This window comes from Cynocephalus volans, chromosome 1 (assembly GCF_027409185.1).
Source record: "Cynocephalus volans isolate mCynVol1 chromosome 1, mCynVol1.pri, whole genome shotgun sequence".
Lineage (NCBI taxonomy): Eukaryota > Metazoa > Chordata > Mammalia > Dermoptera > Cynocephalidae > Cynocephalus > Cynocephalus volans.
This window is the reverse complement of record NC_084460.1, coordinates 76,079,977-76,102,797: the sequence shown is the minus strand read 5'-3', so window position 1 is coordinate 76,102,797 and position 22,821 is coordinate 76,079,977. Positions and strand designations below refer to the sequence as shown.

Genomic DNA, 22,821 nt, shown 5'->3' with positions numbered 1-22,821 from the left:
GGCACATCATGGACAGCTGATTCACCCTCCAATCAGCATAGGCCATCTCGGTGTAGACTGGTCAGGAATATAGAACTGCAGTGGGTGTGGTTTGCTGAAGACTTAGGCCCAGACCAGAGTTTCCTCACCACCCAGGTGTATCAGACCTCACAGACATGGAAGTACTTAAAAGGCCAACAATTAAAACTTGAGCTGCATAAAAAGTTTCCCCAGGGAATCAGCAGCAAAGCAGCAATTTAGCTCAACCACAGGGCTGGTCCCCACAGGAAGTTCCCCCATTATAGAAGTAAGCAAAGGACAAGAAATTAGTTCCAGTGCAGAGTTTAAGTGGTGGGGGTGGCTAATAATCCAACACAGAACTGAAAGAAAACACAAAATACCTACATATCAGAGACAAAGGTCTGATATTAACTAATAAAGGTCTAACAGGTCTAACACCACCAAAGAACACCTATACAATCTAACAGAGGCAGAAGCCCACTGGGCTCCCAAGCCAGAGTAAGGGGGGCCCAAGAGCCTCAGCCACATACACCCCCCCACCCCGATGTCACATCCAGCTCAGTGATGATGAAGCCTCCACAGAAGCCCCCTGGGATCCTGAGTAGTGGTGGGGGGAAGGAGTGCCAAGGGACTCAGCTACGCCGCCCTGAAGACCACATCCAGCCCAGCAACAACCAAGCCTCCACAGAAACCCCCTAGGCTACCAAACCAGGGTTGGGGGAGGGCCAAGGGCCTCAGCCATGCCCCCAGCAATGACCACACCGCTGCCAGAAGTCCCCTAGTCTCCCAAGCTGGGGTGGGGGAGTGCCAAGGACCTCAGCCATGCCCCCTCCCCTGTGCCCTCTGCAACCAGGCAAGTGAAGGAGCTGGCCATGGGCCAGCCCCACTTTCCCACCCCCACCCTTCGTCCCCCTCACCCCACATTTCTCCCTCCCACTGGTCCACAACATCTTTGAATGTAAAAAAAATAATAATGATAAATTTTTAGAAAGAAAAAAAAATTAAAGCTACAATGAGGTACCATCTCATCCCAGTTAGAACGGCCGTTATCAACAAGGCAGAAAATAACAAATGCTGGTGAGGATGTGGAGAAAAGGGAACCTCCTACATTGTTGGTGGGAATGTAAACTGGTACAGCCATTGTGAAAAACAGTATGGAGTTTCCTCAGAGAACTAAAAATACATCTACCTTACAACCCAGCTATTCCACTACTGGGAAATGGGAAATTTCCCAAAGGAAATGAAATCAATATACCAAAAAGATACCTGCACTCCCATGTTCCTTGCAACACTATTCACAATAGCCAAGAGATGGAATCTACCTAAATCCCCATCAAAGTATGAACGCATAAAAGAACTGTGGTATGTATACACAATGGAATACTATTCAGCTGTACAAAAATAAAAATGACATCCTATCATTTGCAGCAACATGGATGGAACTAGAAACCATTGTGTTAAGTGAAGTTAAGTCAAGCACAAAAAGACAAATATTGCATGATCTCACTCACAGTAGTCCTCATAGAAGTAGAGAGTAGAATAAGGGAGGGGATGGGGGTGGGGAAAAGTGATGGACTAACAGGTATAGAACTATGTTATATCTACCCCAAGTGAATTATTGTGCAGTATATGCATGTATTGAAACAACACACTGTACCCCACAAATATGTAAAAGTAAATGTTGAAATATTTTGAATAAAAAAAAATATTTGTAAACACTAAAAAAAAAAAAGAAAATTTTAAAATCTTGGTATCCTTGGCAGAGTAAGATTTTTTTTCCATCCAGATTATTTTATGCAATATAAATATTCATTCCCACGCATGTTCTCTGTTTTCTTCTCTCTCCCTCTTCCACTCAAGCCCCAGGAGAACATGAACCAAAATAGTTAGTCTAGGAATATTTAATCACTATTTTTATTATCAATGGGATCAATAAAAGTTTTATTTTTACATATCAATGGGATCATAGAATAGAAAAAAGTCTAAGCTTTCTTCCTATTCAGTGATACACCTCAGATGTCCTGTCATGTCAATAAATATACATCTAACCCATCATTTTTAATAGAGGAGAGTTCTCACAAGATTATATATTTTAGAGAGATTTTTGTTTTGCTAAGAAATTTTTCTTATCAATTTAAAATTTATTTTATTTGACACTTAAAACTTGGAATCATACACCCTTTGTAGATGCTTTATTCTTTCATGAAGATACTCTGATAAACTTAAGGAAGAACTTTCAGCATAACTATTGGCTTATAATTATTGGAAGTAACTTAACTTCTTTGAGTTATGATATCTAAAGAGATGCAGAAAGCTCCTCACTTTAGTAAGAATAGGAAGAAGTGGGGAGGGGAAATGCTGTATGCAAATATAAATAGCCTTCTTGGTGCTTCTTTATATTTGCTGTATGCAAATATAAATAGCCTTATCTACTGAAAATAAAACCAAACATGTTCCAGATTAGAAAATTCTTTTAAAAAAACACTAAAGTTTAAGTTTGATCTACAAAACTCTATGAAGTATATACTGCCAAACAGTATTGTCTACCTACATGACCACACTAGTTGTCAGGCTCTTTTACCTGCAGGTAATCCTGCTGACTGGGCCGCCTGTTGCACTAGGGCTGGGTCTGGAGCTCACAGACCCTTCAAGCCCGCTCACGGACCCCTCAAGCCCATTCACAGACTGAGTCACAAACCCTTCACACGCCAGGCTGGGTCCCCAGACCCCTCACATAGCAGGCTGGGTCACACGCAGGTCTATGAGCTAGGTAACTGGCCAAAAGGTCCTTGGAGCCATAGGTTGGAAAGCATGCCCACGCAGGGCAGACACCTGAGGCAGACGCCCACCCGCCTGCTTCACTAAAAGTCCTCTCTACCCCTCTCTCTCTCTCTCTCAAGAACACAAGAATAGCAACAAAACTAAAAAGATACACTGGCACGCATGCACACTAACTACACACACACACACACACACACACACACACACACACAATATGCTTACAAAGAATGCTGAATCACATCCAACTGGACCCAAAGCAAGGGCCCTGACAAAACTATTCTATTTTCCCAACAAGTATTATCATAATATCATAGATAAATTATAATTTGAATGGCTAGTTCCAACCTCTACAAATTCATATATCCATTGCTTGTTCAATATCTTCATTTGATTGCCTAACAGATGTTTCAAACTTAAATGTTTTTCAAATGGAACTCTGAATGTCTTTTCCCTCAATCAAGTCTACTCTTTCTCATCTCTGCAGGTAGTTTGACCATTCACCTAGTTTCTCAGGCTAAATATCTTGGAATCATCCTTGACTCCTCCCTTTCCTTTACTCCCTAAATAAAATCCCGTCAACTACAAAATATATCCATAATCCTACCATTTCTCATCACTTTATAGCATGTCTATCTGATTATGTGTTCATTTCTTCTCTCCTACCCTAGAATGTAATAATAATAATAAAATAACAGCAATAATAATAATAGCTGAACAAACATAAAATGATTACTAAGAACGAGGGAGTCCTCTAGATACTTTACAGGCCTTAATTCATTCAATCCTCACAGCAACCCAAGGAGGTAAGGACTATTATCATCCCTCATTTCACAGATCAGAAAATTGAGGCACAGAGATGTTAGGTAACATATTCAAGGCCACACAGTTACTAGGTGGTGGTGCTGGGATTCAAACCCTGGCAGGCAATACCCAGAAAGCACTCTCGTTACTACTATACTCTACACTACCTCAATAAACGGTATTAAAGCAGAGCCTCTGACTGTATCATTCCCTGCTCTAGTCACAGTGCCGAAAACAATGCTTGATGCAGAGTAGACTGTCAAAACATATCTGTTGTAGAAAGAAAGCAAGACAAGACAAGAAACAAACCCAGAGATACTGATAACCTTCCCCAGTTATACAATTAGAATTTGCAGTCTGACCCTCTGCCACAATGAATAAACATCAAAAAAAGATACCAGAAATACAAAAAATCAAGAAAGTACACCACCAAAAGTTAATAAATCTCAAACTCTAGATCCTATAGAACAAGAAGCCCTTGAAATGACTGACAAGGAATTTCGAGATATAATTATAAGGAAACTGAATGAGATACAAGAAAACTCAGCTAGACATCATGATGAAATGAGGAAAAGTATACAGGACCTCAAAGAGGAAATGTACAAGGAAATCAATGTCCTGAAAAAAAATGTAGCAGAACTTGCCAAACTGAAGAAGTTATTCAGTGAAATAAAAAACACAACGGAGAGTTTAACCAGCAGGCTTGTCGAAGTAGAAGAGAGAACCTCTCAACTTGAAGATGGGCTGTTTGAAATAACACAAGCAGACAAAAAAAAAAAAAAGAATCAAAGACATTGAAGAAAATCTGAGAGAGATATCAGACAACCTTAAGCGCTCAAATATCCGAGTCATGGGTATTCCAGAAGGGGAGGAAAACGGAGATTGCATTGAAAACATATTCAACAAAATAGTGGCAGAAAACTTCCCAGGTATAGGAAAAATCACAGATCTTCAGATCCAGGAAGCTCAACGATCTCCAAACGTATTCAACCCAAAAAGGCCTTCTCCAAGACATGTTATAGTCAAATTGGCAAAACTCAGAGACAAAGAGAGAATCTTAAAAGCTGCAAGAGAGAAGCGTCAAATCACCTATAAGGGAGCCACAATCAGGCTAACATCAGACTTTTCATCACAAACCCTAAAAGCTAGAAAGGAATGGGATGACATATTCAAAATACTAAAAGACAAAGATTGCCAGCCAAGAATACGCTACCCTGCAAGGCTATCCTTCCGAAGTGAAGGGCAAATAGTATATTTCTCAGACAAACAAAAACTGTGGGAGTTCACTACCACACGACCACCCTTACAAGAAATCCTCAAGAGAGTACTGGGTTTGGTTCCTGAAAAATAACTACCACTGCCATAAAAACACAAGAAAAATCTAAACCCACTAGTATAATAAAAATGGCATTCATGAAGAGAAAACAAACAAACAAAAACGCTATCTACAACCTAAGGAACCAACAAACACAGAAACCAAACAGTAAATCAGAAAGCAAGGAACAAAAGACACCTAAGATAACCAAACAACCAATAAAATGCTAGGAATAAATCAACACCTTTCAATAACAACTCTTAATATAAATGGCTTAAATTCCCCAATCAAAAGACACAGACTGGCTGACTGGATTAAAAAGGAGGACCCAACTATATGCTGCCTACAAGAGACCCACCTCACCCATAAAGATTCACACAGACTAAGAGTGAAAGGATGGAAAAAGATTTACCATGCAAACAGAAAAGAAAAACGAGCTGGAGTAGCTATTCTTATATCTGACAAAATAGACTTTAAACTAAAAACCATAAAAAGAGACAATGAGGGACACTACTTAATGATAAAAGGACTGATGCATCAAGAAGACATAACAATCATAAATATGTACGCACCCAATGTTGGAGCAGCCAGATATATAAAACAAACTCTATTAAACCTAAAGAAGGAAATAGACACTAATACCATAATAGCAGGGGACCTGAACACTCCACTGTCAATATTAGACAGATCATCTAGGCAAAGAATCAGTAGAGAAACACAAGATCTAAACAATACTCTAGACCAATTGGAATTGGCAGATATCTACAGAATATTCCATCCAACAACCTCAGAATATTCATTCTTCTCATCAGCACATGGATCATTCTCCAGGATAGATCACATATTAGGTCACAAATCAAGTCTCAACAAATTCAGAAAAACTGGAATTATCCCATGTATTTTCTCAGACCACAATGGATTAAAATTAGAAATCAACAACAAACAAAACTCTGGAAACTATGGAATTTCCAAACACATGGAAATTAAACGGCATTGTACTTAATGACATATGGATCCAAGAAGAAATCAAGCAGGAAATCAAAAAATTTATTGAAAATAATGAAAATAATGATACATCATACCAAAACCTGTGGGATACTGCAAAAGCAGTACTAAGGGGGAAATTTATCGCATTAAATGCTTACTTCAGAAGAATGGAAAGATGGCAAGTGAACAACCTAGCACTTCACCTTAAAGAACTAGAAAAACAAGAACAATCCAAACCCAAAGTTAGCACACAGAAAGAAATCATTAAGATCAGAGCAGAACTTAATGAAATTGAAACCCCAAAAACAATACAAAAGATCGATGAATCAAAAGGTTGGTTTTTTGAAAAGATAAATAAAATTGACAAACCATTAGCATGGCTAACTAAAAAAAGAAGAGAGAAGATCCAAATAATACAAATTAGAAATGAAAAAGGTGATATTACAACTGATTCATCTGAAATACAAGGAATCATTTAAGACTACTATAAACAACTATATGCCAACAAATTCAAAAATCTGGAGGAAATGGATAAATTTCTGGACACACGAAAGCTCCCAAAACTGAGCCAAGAAGACGTAGAAAATCTGAACAGACCAATAACAATAAAGGCGATTGAAGCTGTTATCAGAAGACTCCCAACAAAGAAAAGCCCAGGACCAGATGGATTCACAGCAGAATTTTACCAAACATTCAAAGAGGAATTGACACCAATTCTTTACAAACTAGCCCAAAAGATCAAAACAGAGGCAATCTCCCAAACTCATTCTACGAAGCAAACATCATCCTGATACCAAAACCAGGTAAAGATACAACTAAAAAAGAAAACTACAGGCCAATATCCTTGATGAATATAGATGCAAAAATCCTCACTAAAATACTAGCTAACAGAATACAGCAACACATATGTAAAATTATTCACCACGATCAAGTGGGATTCATCCCAGGGATGCAAGGTTGGTTCAACATATGCAACAACATTAAATGTGATACACCATATTAATAAAATCAAACACAAGGACCATATGGTCATCTCTATAGATGCTGAAAAAGCGTTTGATAAAATTCAACATTCATTCATGACAAACACCCCCTATAAGTTAGGTATAGATGGAAATTATCTCAACATAATTAAAGCCATATATGATAAACTCACAGCCAATATCATCCTGAATCGAGAAAAGCTGAAAGCTTTTCCTTTAAGAACAGGAACTAGACAAGACCTATGAAAAAATGCTTAACATCACTCAGCATCCGGGAAATGCAAATCAAAACTACACTGAGATACCATCTAACCCCAGTTAGGATGGCTAAAATCCAAAAGACCCTGAACGTTAAATGCTGGCGAGGTTGCGGAGAAAAAGGAACTCTCATACATTGTTGGTGGGACTGCAAAATGGTGCAGCCTCTATGGAAAATGGTATGGAGGTTTCTCAAACAAATGCAGATAGATCTACCATATGACCCAGCTATCCCGCTGCTGGGAATATACCCAGAGGAATGGAAATCATCAAGTTGAAGGTATACCTGTTCCCCAGTGTTCACTGCAGAACTCTTTACAATAGCCAAGAGTTGGAACCAGCCCAAATGTCCATCATCAGATGAGTGGATATGGAAAATGTGGTACATCTACACAATGGAATACTACTCAGCTATAAAAACGAATGAAATACTGCCATTTGCAACAACATGGATGGACCTTGAGAGAATTATATTAAGTGAAACGAGTCAGGCACAGAAAGAGAAATACCACATGTTCTCACTTATTGGTGGGAACTAAAAATTAATATATAAATTCACACACACACACACACACACACACACACACACACACACACACACAAAAACCGGGGGGGGGGGAAGAAGATATAACAACTACAATTACTTGAAGTTGATATGAAAAGCAAACAGAAAGGACATTGTTGGGGGGGAGGGAGGAGGGAGGGAGGTTTTGGTAAGGGGTAACAATAATCAACCACAATGTATATCGACAAAATAAAATTAAAAAAAAAAAAAAAGAATTTGCAGTCTGGACCCAAACTTGAAGCTTTTGACTCCTTATCGAGGTTCTTCCCACTCTACCATGGGATTAGTTTTCTCATGCATTTTCTCTCATACAATCTTTACATTCTTGTCAAGTCAAATAAAAATTAAAATTATTCATACTTTTTATAGATGAAAATAATAGACTTAGAAATTCCCATAGACACAGGCTATTTCATATATCAACTAATCGGGAATAAACCCACTTCTAGGGTTTGAATGTTTATCCCCTCCAAAACTCATATTGAAACTTAATCCCTAATGTAGCAGTATTGATAGGTAGGGCCTTTAAGAGGTGATTGGGTCACCTCTTATGAATTCACCATGAATAAATTAATGCATTCATGGGTTGATGGCTTAATGGATTAATGGGCTATCATGGGAGTAGATTGGTAGCTTTATAAGAGGAGGAAGACAAACCTGAACTAGCACTCTCAGCCCCTCACCATGCGCTGCCTGCTTGGCAGAGAGTTCCCACCAGCAAGAAGGTCCTAACCAGATCTGCACCCTCAACCTTGGATTTCCCAGCCTCCAGAGCCATAAGAAATGAATTTCATTTCTTTATAAACTGCCCAGTTTCGGGTATTCTGTTATAAGCAACAAATAACAGAGTAAGACACCCACATTTCCTAATTGTACAGTTGGTGTTCTTTCCATCACATTCTGCTGCCTCCTGAAGTTAAAGAATGTTATTGGCTCACTGGGTTAACCCATTCTGTGTCCTCACTGAAACAAAAATGGGCACATTCCTTGTGTGAAGTGTTGGCAGCAATGGGCTTTTAAAAGTTCCTTTTGTTTCTAGACATTAGTATCTCCACTCTTAGGAGAATAATCTTCCCTGTTGCTAGGGACTAAGCCTTGAAAAGAAGGTAGATATAAGCCCTTTTTGATAAATCCATGCTTTCCTTTCCTCTACCAAGTAACAGCAAAGATGAATACCTTTACAATGTTTGTCTTTGGATATATGAAATGCTTAAACACACAAACAAAGGAGGGAACAAAATGTCACACAAAGTAATCCAAACAGTAAAGTCAAGAATCAAATGTCTGAGCAATCTTTGAAAGATAACAACTCAGTTGAAACATTTCCATAGCAACAGTGGGATTATATGGTTATTTTCTACTTTTAATACATAGCACATTCTTCTTAGGAACTGACATGATTATCACAAAAAAGGTTTTATGGTATTACAAAGGCAAAATAGGTGCTAAAGGGAACTGAAACTTCCAGCTTGCAAAATTTTTATTGACAACATGTCAAAAGAGTGAACAGTTTGCAAATAATCAGTTTGTTCAACCCAGAACATATTTAGCCCTTGGGAAGGTCTTGAGGGTTTGCTAAACTCTGGGCTCAGGCCTTCAGCAAAATACACAAAGGGTAAGTAACTTGCTCAAGGTTACACAGCTAATATATAAGTGGGAGCTTGAATAAGAATTCGGGCCTATTTCCAGAATATCTGTGCTTTCCATTTTGCCAATAATGTATACAGATCACAATATATATATATATATTTTTTTTTTTTTTTAAAGGCAGTAGATAGGTAAAGGAAGAGAAAAATGTGTTAAACTTGCAGTACCAACAATACCAGTTTATTTGACAAGTAAACTCTGTTCAACAAGTAGGTCCTATAATTCCCACACAGTTCAAACTGTTCCTGAAATGCTAGAACTTCTTAAGGGTACTTCATGGATTCTACAATCATGAAAATGTAATCAGCTAGAAGATTAAAATAACAATTTAAAATATAAAGGAATTAACTAAGAAATTTATAAATAAGTTTTACTTTTTATATGTTATAATTTTGCTTTATTATATTAAGGGTAAGAAGGACAAATAACAGCAACAAACACTGTCTTAGGCTATAAAGACTTTTTGGTGAAGGTATATAAAATATTTCCTATTGACAAGTTATTTAAAGTCCTAAATACATTCCAATGTACTATATCAGCCCATAGCTTTATGTCCACTCTTTGTGCTAACCTCTACCTTGCATATATGAATCAATGGAATTCAGTAGTAAGAGATGTTATGGTTATGTACTTAAAGAAAACAAAAATAAAAGATCTACTAATATGAATGTTGGCAGTGAATCGTCTTAGTAGCAATTAGAAAGGTTCTCATAAAACCCATAGAGCCCTGAGTGATAGAAACTACATTAAGTGAAGCATACAACTTAAAAGTCACAGTCTCATAAAAGCCACTTATTTTACTAAAATTGGTTCATTTTCCCTACAATCTAATATTTAGTAGAGAGTAAGGAAAGATATTCCCGTTTTAAATGAAAAACTATGGACATGCCAATGTACGTCAATAACCATCTACTATAAAAAAGCACAAGTATGTGGCTTTGAAATTCCACCAGAATACAGTAGCTACTTAATATTTCTGGATATCTTAAAATTTAATGTTGTGAATTTCTAAATAAATCATAAAAATTTTTCTATGGCATTCTTAACTCAGTAAGTTTATCTTTAAAGCTTTAGTTTTCCTTTTGATTTTACCAAAATATAAATAAATAAAACACGTATGTTAAACACAACTTCAGAAAAAAAACAAGTCAATTCCACCTCCACTGTGAATAAAATTGTTCCAAGAGGATTAAGAATTGGGAATTATCTGACAGAAAGGAAATTCTGCTTTTTAAACAGAAAATGAGAGAAAAAAATCCTGTTAATTTTCAGTTTCAAATAATCTGTCAAACAGGAGAGAAGAAAAGTGATACCTGTACTTACTGTCGTTGGATCCCATGCTAATGAGGTCATCAGAATCAACATTGTGAACTATTGCTGCTTTGTATCCTGCTCTCTGTGCATTTAAAACCTGCAAATCAGAAAACAGTCATGTTACAAGGAACACAGTGGCTTGTCATAATGTCCCTCAATTTCAACAACACATATAGGAATAAATCTCCGGTATGTTCTTAAAACACATGGATGTTTTACAATTGATTATCAAGGACTTCTTTAGATATCTTCTTAATTTCATTTACAGCATTAAGCGAAATCAGAAGCAAATAAAGGATAGGAATACAAGCTGAAACATTAAAAGGACCCAAAGTAATAAATCTATCTGTCTTTAAAGAGGTAGAGACTTGCTGTAATCAGGATCAGGGGTCATCAGACTTTGAGCATTCAAATCTCACCTCTGCTAGTTATCAGTGGGGTAAACTCAAATTACTTTCTTTTTTAATCCTAAATTTCCTAAACTTTAAAATGGGAATGACAACAATATTTTTCTCATAGGTAAAATAATACTTTTTAATGCTTAATACCATGCTTAACATAGAAATGAGTTGAATAAAAGCAATTATTATTAGCTTGACCATCAATAACGTTCTTAAAAAATTCCTTTCTAAAGCTCTGAAAAAAAAAAAATTAAAAATACCTCCAGCCTTAAATTCCTTACTCTGGTTCTCTCTAGCTATTTAATTCTTCCTAAAGCTAGCCTCCAAAATAGTAACCTTTGTACAAAAAGAATACGGCTGGATGTGTGGCAGAATTTTTTTACGTGAAAGATCTGAAAAGTGTTGAAACTTGTTTTTATATCTCACTTTAAAAATAACAATCTGTATAAATAAAAATAAACCCAAACCTAAACTAGCTATTGTATGACCTTTAGAACATTCAATCATTATTTACATATTGGTTAAATAAAATGAAAACTGGGTAGGCAAATATATACACACACACACACGTGCACACACACATATACATAGTTTTGAATACTTGAAATACTTTTAAAAATACATAGTTCTGAATACTTAATATGGTAAGAAACTCTTGAAATACACCACACTTTTAAGAAACAGGGAAACAAATTTTTTTAAAATTTCCACATCTAATATTAGTCAACATTATAATGATTCAAGACTCTGCTGTAATTCAATAAAAATAAAACCTGAGTCAAGTTCCGAAGAGTCAGGGAAAGCTCAGAGTCAAGTTCCTGAGAGTAAATGAGATATCCAATTATTGACATGGACTCTGGGTCTGAAAGCTAGGTAAGAGCAATGAGACACGTGTACTCAACCCCAGTCAGGCAAGCTAGCTTTTCACAGAGTAAAATTCTCTTCTACATTACCCTTGACTTCTCTAAAACAACCCCACAAATGCAAGTTGGATTTCTGAAAGAGACAACAGTATGAATAAATCACAGTAATTTTATCCTAATACTGAAAAAAAAAAAAACTGAATCTATAGGAAATATGAGTACCTCAAGGAATTAATATTGTGTTCATCTTTACAGCCTCCACAGCACCTATGAAACAGCCTGACACTGAGTAGGCACTCATTAAATATTACTTGAATAAGTTAAATGTATAAAATATGTGCTTAAATTCACACTATAATATTGTAAACACAAGAGATAAAAGTAGGCAGAAAGAGACTTTTAAAAAAACAACTAAAATAAGATAAATAGTTCACTAACACACAACCTACTGCTCTAATGTTAGTAATAATGGCAAAAAATCAACCAGCCAACAAAACTATGACAAGGAATGTTTTATAGTCACGCACTAAAAGGTCAAAAATCAAGAAAGTAAGTTTACTGTTTTTTGCATATGAGTACATGTTTTATTTTTAGGTGGATTTTGTTAACTAAAATTGAGAAAATTCTAGTGCCCACAGCCTCTTCCCAATAGCTATTATTGCTTTCTAAAAGGAGGGGGGAAAGTCTCTTAAGTAGAATATTATAGTTTCTGAGTCTTATTTCTTATTTATTGCATACATTAACTTATTATTCATTTATTATATAACCATAGCAGTACAAATTTCACTTAGCTTTTATTTAAACAAAAGTGTATGTGGTTGGGGTTACTACTAGTTTATCTGATGCTTTAATGACCGTTTTACCTGTCCCAAAAAGCTAACCAAGTAACTGAGGAGAAATGTTTCTTTCTACATCCAAAAAGCAACAGTTGCCAAAGATACAATATAAAAAATGTAAAACTAGATCAATAACAAAAGCTGTTTCCTGCTAATATAAAACTTGCTTTAAATTTCTTTTTAAAGCCAACTAATGTATATAGTCATTGAAATTACAAAATTTAACTTTTTCTCCTGTAGATGTATATGTGAGAGCAAAGACTCAACATGTTAGGACACAGAGAAAGATGATCTCAGGAACCATAGTATAGAATAAAGTAAAAACTGTAGTTCAATTCAACAAGTATTTGTTGGGTTTACATAATGAGTAAGATACCGTGTGCTGTGTACAATGCAGAACTAGAAGGTGAATCAGAAATAGCCATTATCCTTATGAAGATGTCAGTACTCAAGGATATTCAAACAGGTCAGGTGCTTTCCTGCCTCCGTCTATTTGCTCATATTATTTTCTCTACTTGGAACAGGCTTTGTCCTCTGAATGCCTGTCATGCCTTCAAATTCCATCATCTCCATGAAGCCTGCCCTGTCCCACACCTGTTCTACATGCTGTCCCCAAGTACCCAAATTAATTGCTCCCTACTTAAAGCATTTATATCAATATGTTCACCTTTTTCTTCAAAATCTCATATAGTGCCTTATACTTATGCATACATATACTATCCCATTTCCAAAAGGCCTTCAGAAGGTCCTTGAATCTCCTGCAGTTGTCTATGTATGAACTTTTCTGGTCAGAAGAGACAAAGTAATCATCAATTTTGCAAGAGGCTTTCCCACTCCCAAATTATTAAGAACCATCAATATAAATAAATGAATTTACAACAATCTTCTATGTGTATAACTAAATCTGGTCATTAAGTTCTTAAAATTGTACCAAGCAACTGAGAAGAAATATTTCTTTCACATATCCAAAATGCAACTGTTACCATAAATACGACATAAAATTATATTAATATCAAAAGCTGTTCTCTGCCTAAAATAGAAAACTTAGGAAACTACTAAAATGGGAAGAAATTCTGTAAGCATAAGTGTGAACTCCAAAAAACAGAATCATGTTTTCAAAAATTTAACAAGTATGAAGACTTCCCCAAGATTTTTGTTGTTTTTATTGATTTTTAAAATAAATAAATGAAATTGAATCAAGGGACACATCAACATCTAAACCAATAGGCTTATGAACACAAACAAGGAAAATATATCCATGTTTATGAACTATAAAACTAATGTGTCAGTCAAATTAAATTACATTTTCAACTAAGCAGCAGCTGGTATTTTTAAGAACACATGAAGCAGAAATAAAACCTGAATCATTTAGTAAGCATGTGCAAGGTTTCACATTCATAAAATGTAACCTTAAACACATGGTGTCAAATGGAAACAAAGAACTCAAAAATTCATGAATAAGAAGCATGTAGGGTGAACTAACCTAAATACAAAACAGCTATCACAACTGAAAATTGCATTAAAAAGCCTTCTGAATTGTATTGCCTATCTGCCTTTTTAAGGAGACTTATCAGAGTTATTAGCTCATATTGTGGTAAATGCACTGAATATTTTACATGTAATCAACAAGTTAGATGCAACTACATTATGTAGACCAGGTGGCACCTAACCAAGAGTTTTAAAGAAACATGGGACTGTTGGCTCATTATCATAAATAGGCAGTATGTCAGAAGATAGCACACTGCTAATGGAAAAGTCTTCGATAAAACAGGTTCCAAAAGGAACTCTAGAAATGACAAAGTGGTTTTTCTTATTTCCAGACTGGACAAATCGATTAATACTGACACTATAATAAAACCTGCCTTATAAGAAGAAAGATGGGATTGCACTATCATGACGATCATGAATAGAAATCTTTTAAAAGACACATAGGCATAAGGAGTTGGGGAAACTATTGATAGAACATATATAACAAGGCTCCAGGCCAAAGGCTCTATGAACAAAAGAAATCTTATGTGCTAATGCTTTATATACTCATGTATTATTGCTAATACTCAACACAACTCTACAACATATATACACTATTCTGTATCTTAGAAATAAAGAAAGATAAGTAAATGAAACTGCCCTAAGGTCACAATTAGGCAGAGCTGAGGTTTGAACACTACTTTATCTGGTTAGTTAGAGAAGTATGTGCGGTTTTCCAACAGATCAGGATGAGGTCCAAGATTACTAATCTTGCTTAACATTTTACAAATGTCTGGGGAAAGGAATTGTACTGAGAAAGCATCAAGACTCAGAGGATATTAATCTTAAAATCCAAAGGCGTGGAGCAAGATGGTGGACTAGAGGTGTCCAACGTGGGAACTTCCCACAGAAAGGGACCAGAGCAGGTAAAGGACAGCTAAGTACTGGGAACACCATCAGTGGGAGAGTGTGGGAGGGCAGGAGCCTGATGAGGACCCTATGGAGCATGAAAACCAAGCAGGGGGTGTAGAAAAAAAAGAGGTACAAGGCTTCAGCCGCCACCATGTCTCCCAAACCAGGATCACTCAAAAGGTATTCTCCCTGTGGCAAAAAGAATCTCCTTGGCCATGAGCACTTCCCAGTGCGCCCCTACCACCACCACAGTTGCCCAAGCAATTGTGTAGTCCCAGAACTGTGGCCCTTCTCCCTGCATAGGAGTTCATCCTACTTAACACATACACCAACCATGTGGCCTATGCCACCCATGTGGTGCCAGCTGCCCACATGGCTCCAGTCTTCTAGCCACCTATGCAGCTCCAACACTCCAGCTGCCTGTGCGGCTCCAGCCTTCTAACCACCTGAGCAGCCCTGGCTACCCACATGACCCCAACTGTCTGCCAGCACGGCTTCACCTGCCTACTTGGGCCAAGCCATTCAGCAGCCCATGCAGCCCGAACCGCCTGCATGGACCCAGACACCCAGCCTCCAGCACAGTCCCAGTTGCCACAGCCACCCACACAGCCCACCTGCACACATGGGCCCAGTCATCCAGCCACCTATAGGCCCTAGGTACCCAGGCTGCAACATGGTCCCCACCCACCTCTGCAAGCCCAGACATTCACACAGCCCCAGTCACAAACATAACTCTAGTGTTACCCAGAAATACTGAGTTTACCAGAACTACTGAGTCTACCCAGAACAAAACTACCGAAACTACTGAGTCTACCTGGAACCAAAGTGAAAACACCCAAACCAAAAGGCAATACATAACAAATCAGTCTGAGGGAGTCTTTCTCCTTGAAAGCCACCCCAGAGTTAACAGAAGCAGCAGCCACTGAGTGACTAGACATCAACATAGAGATACGAGAAATACGAAAAAAAAACAAGGAAATATGACACCACCAAAGGAACACTATAATTCTCAAATACCAGACCCCATACAACAGGAAACCCTTTAAATGTCTAAAAGAATTCTGAGTAACAATCTTAAAGAAACCCTGTGAGATACAAGAAGATGCAGTAAGACAACACAACAAAATAAGAAAAACAATCCAAGACATGAAGGAGGAAATTTACAGAGAAAAATACAATAAAAAAGAATGTAGCAGAACTCCTGGAACTGAAAAACTCATGCAAAAACACAACTGAGAGTATAAGCAGCAGGCTAGAGCAAGCAGAAGAAAGAATTTCTTATCTCAAAGACAGTCTTTTCAATATAACCCAAGCAGAAAAAAAAAAGAATAGAAAAAAATGAAGAAAATCTAAAAGAGCTAGCAGACCACCTTAAGTGCACAAACATCTGAATCATGGGTGTTCCAGAAGGGGAGGAAATAGGAAAAGGCACTGAAAATATATTCAATGAAATAATGGCAGCAAACTTCCCAGGTACTGATAGAGATATGGACCTCCAGATCCAAGAGGTTCAAATATCCCCAAACAGATTTCAATCCAAAAAGGTCCTCTCCAAGACACATTGTAATCAAACTGTCAAAAATCAAACACAAATAGAGAATCCTAAAAACAGCAAGAGAAAAGCATCAAGTCACCTATAAGGGTATGCCCATCAGACTAAAGCAGACTTCTCAGCAGAAACCCTCTAGGCCAGAAGATAATGGGATGATATATTCAAAGTTCTAAAAGAAAAAAACTGCCAGCCAAGAACAGTATACCTGGCAAGGCTATTCTTCAGAAATGAAGGAGAAATAGTGTATTTCCCAGATAAACAAAAGCTGTGAGAGTTAACCACCACACAACCAGCTCTACAAGAAGTCCTTAAGGGAGTCCTGCACTTGGAACCCCAAAAATGGTAATCACTACTATGAATACACAAGAAAGGAAAAACAATGCTGGTACAACTGACATGCAAACAAGAAAGAGAAAGAAACTATGCCATACCACCTCAAAAAAACCAACAAACAGTGAAGACAAACAATAAAGGGGAAAGAAAAGAACAAAAGATATTTAAATTAACCATAAGAAAAGCAAATAAATGTCAGGAATAGGACAAAAACTTTTGAATAATAACCCAAAGTGTAAATGGATTAAATTCTCCACCCAAAAGACACATTCTGACTGACTGGATTAAAAAGCTAGACCCATCTCTATGTTGTTTTCAAGAGACTCACCTCACTTGTGAAGACATACACAGACTAAAAGTAAAGAGATAGAAAAAGATACACCACACAAATGAAACCAAAAATGAGCAGGAGTAGCTTATTCTCATATAGGATAAAATAGAGGTTAAACCAAAAACCATAAAAAGAGACAAAGAATGCCATTATATAATGATAAATGGATCTATCTGGCAAGGAGACATAACAATCATAAATAAATATGCATCCAACACCGGAGCATCCAGATATATAAAACAAACACAATTATACGTAAAGAAAGAGATAGACTCTGATACGATAATAGTCAGGGACCTGAACACAACTTTCTCAACACTGGACAGATCATCTCGGCAACAAATCAACAGAGAAACACAGCATTTAAACTACACTTTAGATCAACTGGATTTGGCAGATATCTACAGAACTTTTTATCCAACAACTACAGAAAATACATTCTTCTCATCAGCATATGGAACATTCTCTAGGATAGACCAGATGTTAGGTCACAAATCAAGTTTCAACAAATTTTAAAAATGTGAAATCATTTCAAGTATCTTTTCAAACCAAAATGGATTAAAACTAGAAATCAGTAACAAGAGAATCACATGGGAATTACACAACATGCTCCTGAATGACCTAGAGATTGACGAAATTAAACAGGAAATCAAAAAATTTCTTGAAACTAATAAAAATAAAGACATGTCATACCAAAACCTGTTGGATACAGCAAAAGCAGTACTAAAAGGGAAGTTTACTGCAATAAATGTTTACATCAAAAGAATAAAAAGATTTCAAATAAACAATATAACACTCACCTCAAAGAACTAGAAAAAACAAGAGCAATCCAATCCCATAATTAGTAGACAGAAAAAAAGGATTAAGATCGGAGCACAACTAAATAAAATAGAAACCCAAAAAATAATACAAAAAATCAACAAACAAAAAGTTGGTTTTTGAGAAGACAAACAAAATAGACAAACTGCTAGCTGAAAAAAGGGGAGAGAGAAGACCCAAATAACAAAAATAAGAAATATAAAAGGAGACATTACAACTAATACCACAGAAATACAAAGAATCATTAGAGATTACTGTAAACAACTATATGCCAACAAATTTGAAAACCCAGAGAAATGTATAAATTTCTGAACACATACAAACTACCAAGACTGAATCAAGAAAACACAGAAAACCTGAAAAGACCAAAGACAAGCAAAAAGATTGAAGCAGCAATAAGCTGTCTCCCAACAAAAAAAGCCCAGGACCAGATGGCTTTACTGCAGAATTTTACCAAACATTTACAGAAGAATTAATACCAATTCTCTTTAAACTATTCAAAAAAATTGAAACAAAGGCTATTCTCCCAAACTCACACAATGAGGCCAACATCACCCTGATACCAAAACCAGACAATAATACAACAACAAAAAAGAAAACTACAGGCCAATATCTCTGATAAACATAGATACAAAAATCCTTAAGAAAATACACAGGGCTGGCCAATTAGCTCTGTTGGTTAGATCACAGCCTTATAACACCAAAGTCGTAGGTTCAGATCCCAGTCCAGGCCAGCTGCCCCCCCCCCCCAAAAAAAGTACAAAACAATAGCAAACAATACAGCACCAGCACCACATCAAAAGAATTATACACCAGGATCAAGTGGGATTCATCCCAGGGATGCAAGGATGGCTCAATGTACACAAGTAAATAAATGTGATACACTACGTCAACAAAATCAAGGACAGAATCCATGTGATTATCTCAATAGACACAGAAAAAGCATTTGACAAAATTCAACATCACTTCATGACAAAGACTCCCAACAAATTAGGTTTGGAAGAAAAATATCTCAACACAATAAAAGCCATATATAACAAGCCCATTGCCAATATCATCCTGAATAGGTAAAAGCTGAAAGCCTTTCCCTTAAGAACAGAAACAGGACAAGGATGTCCACTCTCACCAATCCTATTTAACATAGAATTGGAAGACTAGCCAGAGCAATCAGAAAAGAGAAAGAAATAAAGGGAATCCAGATTGGAAAAGACAAAGTCCAAGTCCCTGTTTACTGATGACATGATCCAATACACAGAAAAACCTAAAGACTTAACCAAAAAACTCTTACAGGTGTTAAATGATTTCAGTAAAGCTGCAGGATACAAAATCAACATGCAAAAATCAGTAGCGTTTGTATACTCCAACAACAAACTAGCAAAAAAGAAATCAAGAAAGCAAGCCCATTTACAACAGTCACCAAAAAATAAAATACCTAGGAGTCAATTTAACCATGGAGGTGAAAGATCTCTACAATAAGAACTACAAATCACTGCTGAAAGAAATCGAAGAGGACACAAAAAGAAGCAAATACATTCCATGCTCTTAGATTGGAAAAATGAGCATTGTGAAAATGTCCATACTACCCAAAGTGACCTACAGATTCAATGCAATCCCCATCAAAACACCAATGACATCCTTCACAGAAATAGAAAAAACAAACTTAACATTTACATAGATTGACAAAGGACCCCTAACAGCCAAAGCAATCCTGAGCAAAAAAAATACAGCCAGAGGCATAACACTACCTGACTTCAAATTATATTGCAAAGCTATAGTAATGAAAACAGCATGGTACTAGTATAAAAACAGACATTCAGACCAATGGAACAGAATGGAGAACCCAGAAATCCACCACAATCTTACAGCCAACTGATATTTGACAAAAACAACAAGAACATGCATTGGGGAAAAGACTGCCTCTTCAATAAATGGTGCTGGGAAAACTGTACATCCATATGAGAAGAATGAAACTAGACCTGTACCTCTCACCACTTACCAAAATCAACTCAAGATGGAGTAAAGACTTAAGTATAAGACCCAAAACAATAAAACCCCTGAAAGAAAACATAGGGGAAACACTTCAGGAAGTAGGACGGGGCAGAGACTTTATAAATAAGACCCCAAAAGCACAGGCAACAAAAGAAAATATAAAAAATGGGATTATATCAAACTAAAAAGTTTCTGCACGGCAAAAGAACAATTAACAGTGTGAAAAGACAACTTACAGAATGTGGGAAAATATATGCAGACTATGCATTGGACAAAGGATTCATTTCGAGAATATACAAGGTACTCTAACAACTTAACAGTGAAATGACAAGTAATCCGATTAACAAATAGGCAAAAAAGCTAAACAGACATTTCTCAAATGAATATATACAAATGGCCAACAGACACGGGAAAAAATGTTCAACATCACCAAGTACTGGGGAAATGTAAATCAAAACCACACTGAGATATCATCTCATGCTAGTTAGACTGGCCATTATTAAAAAGAAAGAGAATAATAAATGCTGGTGAGGATACGGAGAAAGGGGAACCCTCCGACACCACTGGTGGGACTATAAATTGGTGCAGCCATTGTGGAAAACAGTATGGAAGTTCTTTAAACAACTACAGATAGAACGGCCATAAAATCCAGCAATCCCACTGCTGGATATACACCCAAAGGAATGGAAATAATCATGTTGAAGGCATACCTGCACTCCTGTTTATCGGAGCTTCACTTACAATAGCCAAGAGTTGAAACCAACCTAAATGTCCATCAGTGGAAGACTGGATAAGGAAAATGTGGTATATATACACAATGGAATACTACTCTGCCATAAAAAAGGAATGAAATTCTGCCACTTGCAGCAACATGGATGAACTTGGAGAAAATTATGTTAAGTGAAATAAACCAGGCACAGAAAGAGAAACACCACATGTCCTCACTCAAAAGTTGGAGCTAAAAAAATAATAATAATAATTAATAGAAAAAAAAAAGAAAGATACAACAATTACAATAATTCCTTGAAATTTCAAAAGCAGAGAACAGAACTGAGGCCAGCAGAGGAGGGAAAGGAAGAGGGGGAAGGGGAATTAGCAAGAAGTTGGTAAACAACCATAAAAAATGAATATATCTTGTGATGATATAGTAAATATCCTGATTTGAGCAGAAAAAAAAAAAAAATGTTGTGATGGAAAGAGAAAACCCTAGGCAAAACAGAGTGGATAATGGCCTGCAGAGCAATATGCCCAAGTTTTATTGTGACTACCACAATACATACCTCACCCATGACTCTCCATCTGTGAGAAAGACACCCTGCAGTGTCTTCAAAGAGAAGGTGAAAGACTGCTATCAGAGATGGATGGAAGAGGATACTCAGAGCCTTACTGACAAAACAATGGCTGCATTTCAGCAAGGAAAGATACCTCCTACTACATTCTCTGCTTCTCCTCCTGCAGGGGCAATGATCCCACCTTCTCCCAGTTTCCCAGGTTCTCCCTGCCCTGGTATGATGCCAGCAGCCCATGTGGGAGGCCCTCCCATGATGCTGGCAATGGGCCTTCCACCTCCTGGAATGATGGCAGTGGGACCTGCTCCTGGAATGAAGCCACCCATGGGAGGCCACATGCCAATGATGCCTGGTCCTCCAATGATGAGACCTCCTGCCCGTCCCATGATGGTGCCCACTCGGCCAGGAATGACACAATTGGACAGATAAGAATAGAGAGGAGGCCTCTTTATATCAGTTTTATATTACTTGTTGTACTTCACCAGGAGATCATGGTGCTGTGACTGTGGGTGTTTTCTAACAGCATGAGACAGAAGACTTGCTCCCCTTTCCTATTAAAGAGAAAATAGTTTTGGAGGGGAGACGGGGGTCAAAAAAAGTTCAGTTTTTGTTTGTATTATGAAATGTGAAAATTAAATTGTCAACACTTTTAGCTGAAAAACAAAAAAAAAGAGAAAACCCTAAAGTAAAATTAAGTTAATAATAATGTATCAATATTGATTATTAATTATAACAAATATAAAAAAAAAGAGAAAATCCTAATGTAAAATTAAGTTAACAATAATATATCAATATTGATTAATAATTATAACAAATGTGCCACACTAATGTAACATGTCCATAATAGGAGTAACTTTGCTTGTGTGTGGCAGGGGAGGATAGGAGAACTATCTGTACTCTCTGCTCAATTTCTCTATAAAACTAAAACTGTCATAAAAATAAAAAGAAATAAGGCCTATAAAAAAAATATTGTGGTAGAGTTTATGAAAACTTAAAGGGGAAAAGGCCGTGGGGTGAAATACCTATAACAGATTTTATGGGACTCGAATTATACCTCAACAGAGAGAAAATCTGGGTTAACAATGGTACAGTTGGGGAAAATTTTTCACAAGGGAAAAGAACAAAACAAATGATATTTTAAAAGACATATTCAAAACAAAACAGAAAACACAAAGAGTGTCCTGACTTAAAGAAGAGTGCTACTGAAAGGCAAATCAGCAAAGTAGTTAAAAGTACAGACTCTTGGAACTAAACTACCTTGATTCAAATCTTGCTTCTGTCGTATATAAGCTGTATAAACTTAGTCAAGTAACTTAATTTCTATAGAAGTAGGATGATAACATACCCAGCTTAAAAGACTGATGATTAAACAATTTAA

The 22,821-nt window shown here is 36.8% G+C and overlaps 2 protein-coding genes across 4 annotated transcripts in view; one reads left to right on the top strand and one right to left on the bottom strand.

Annotated features, from left to right (window-relative positions):
* Nucleotides 1-22,821, bottom strand: part of RNF13 (ring finger protein 13) — a 152,497-nt gene that overhangs the window by 47,752 nt on the left and 81,924 nt on the right. For 2 of the 3 annotated variants that reach the window (XM_063076804.1, XM_063076812.1), the window contains one exon: nucleotides 10,661-10,748. In XM_063076804.1, coding sequence (XP_062932874.1) covers nucleotides 10,661-10,748 — 88 coding nt within the window. Of the gene's footprint in view, nucleotides 1-10,650; nucleotides 10,749-22,821 lie in introns of all 3 variants that reach the window. The other variant, XM_063076821.1, reaches the window with a different exon arrangement.
* On the top strand, nucleotides 21,399-21,872 carry LOC134361809 (U1 small nuclear ribonucleoprotein C-like). Its single transcript, XM_063076856.1, has one exon. The coding sequence runs from the start codon at nucleotides 21,399-21,401 to the stop codon at nucleotides 21,870-21,872; it is 474 nt and encodes a 157-aa protein (XP_062932926.1).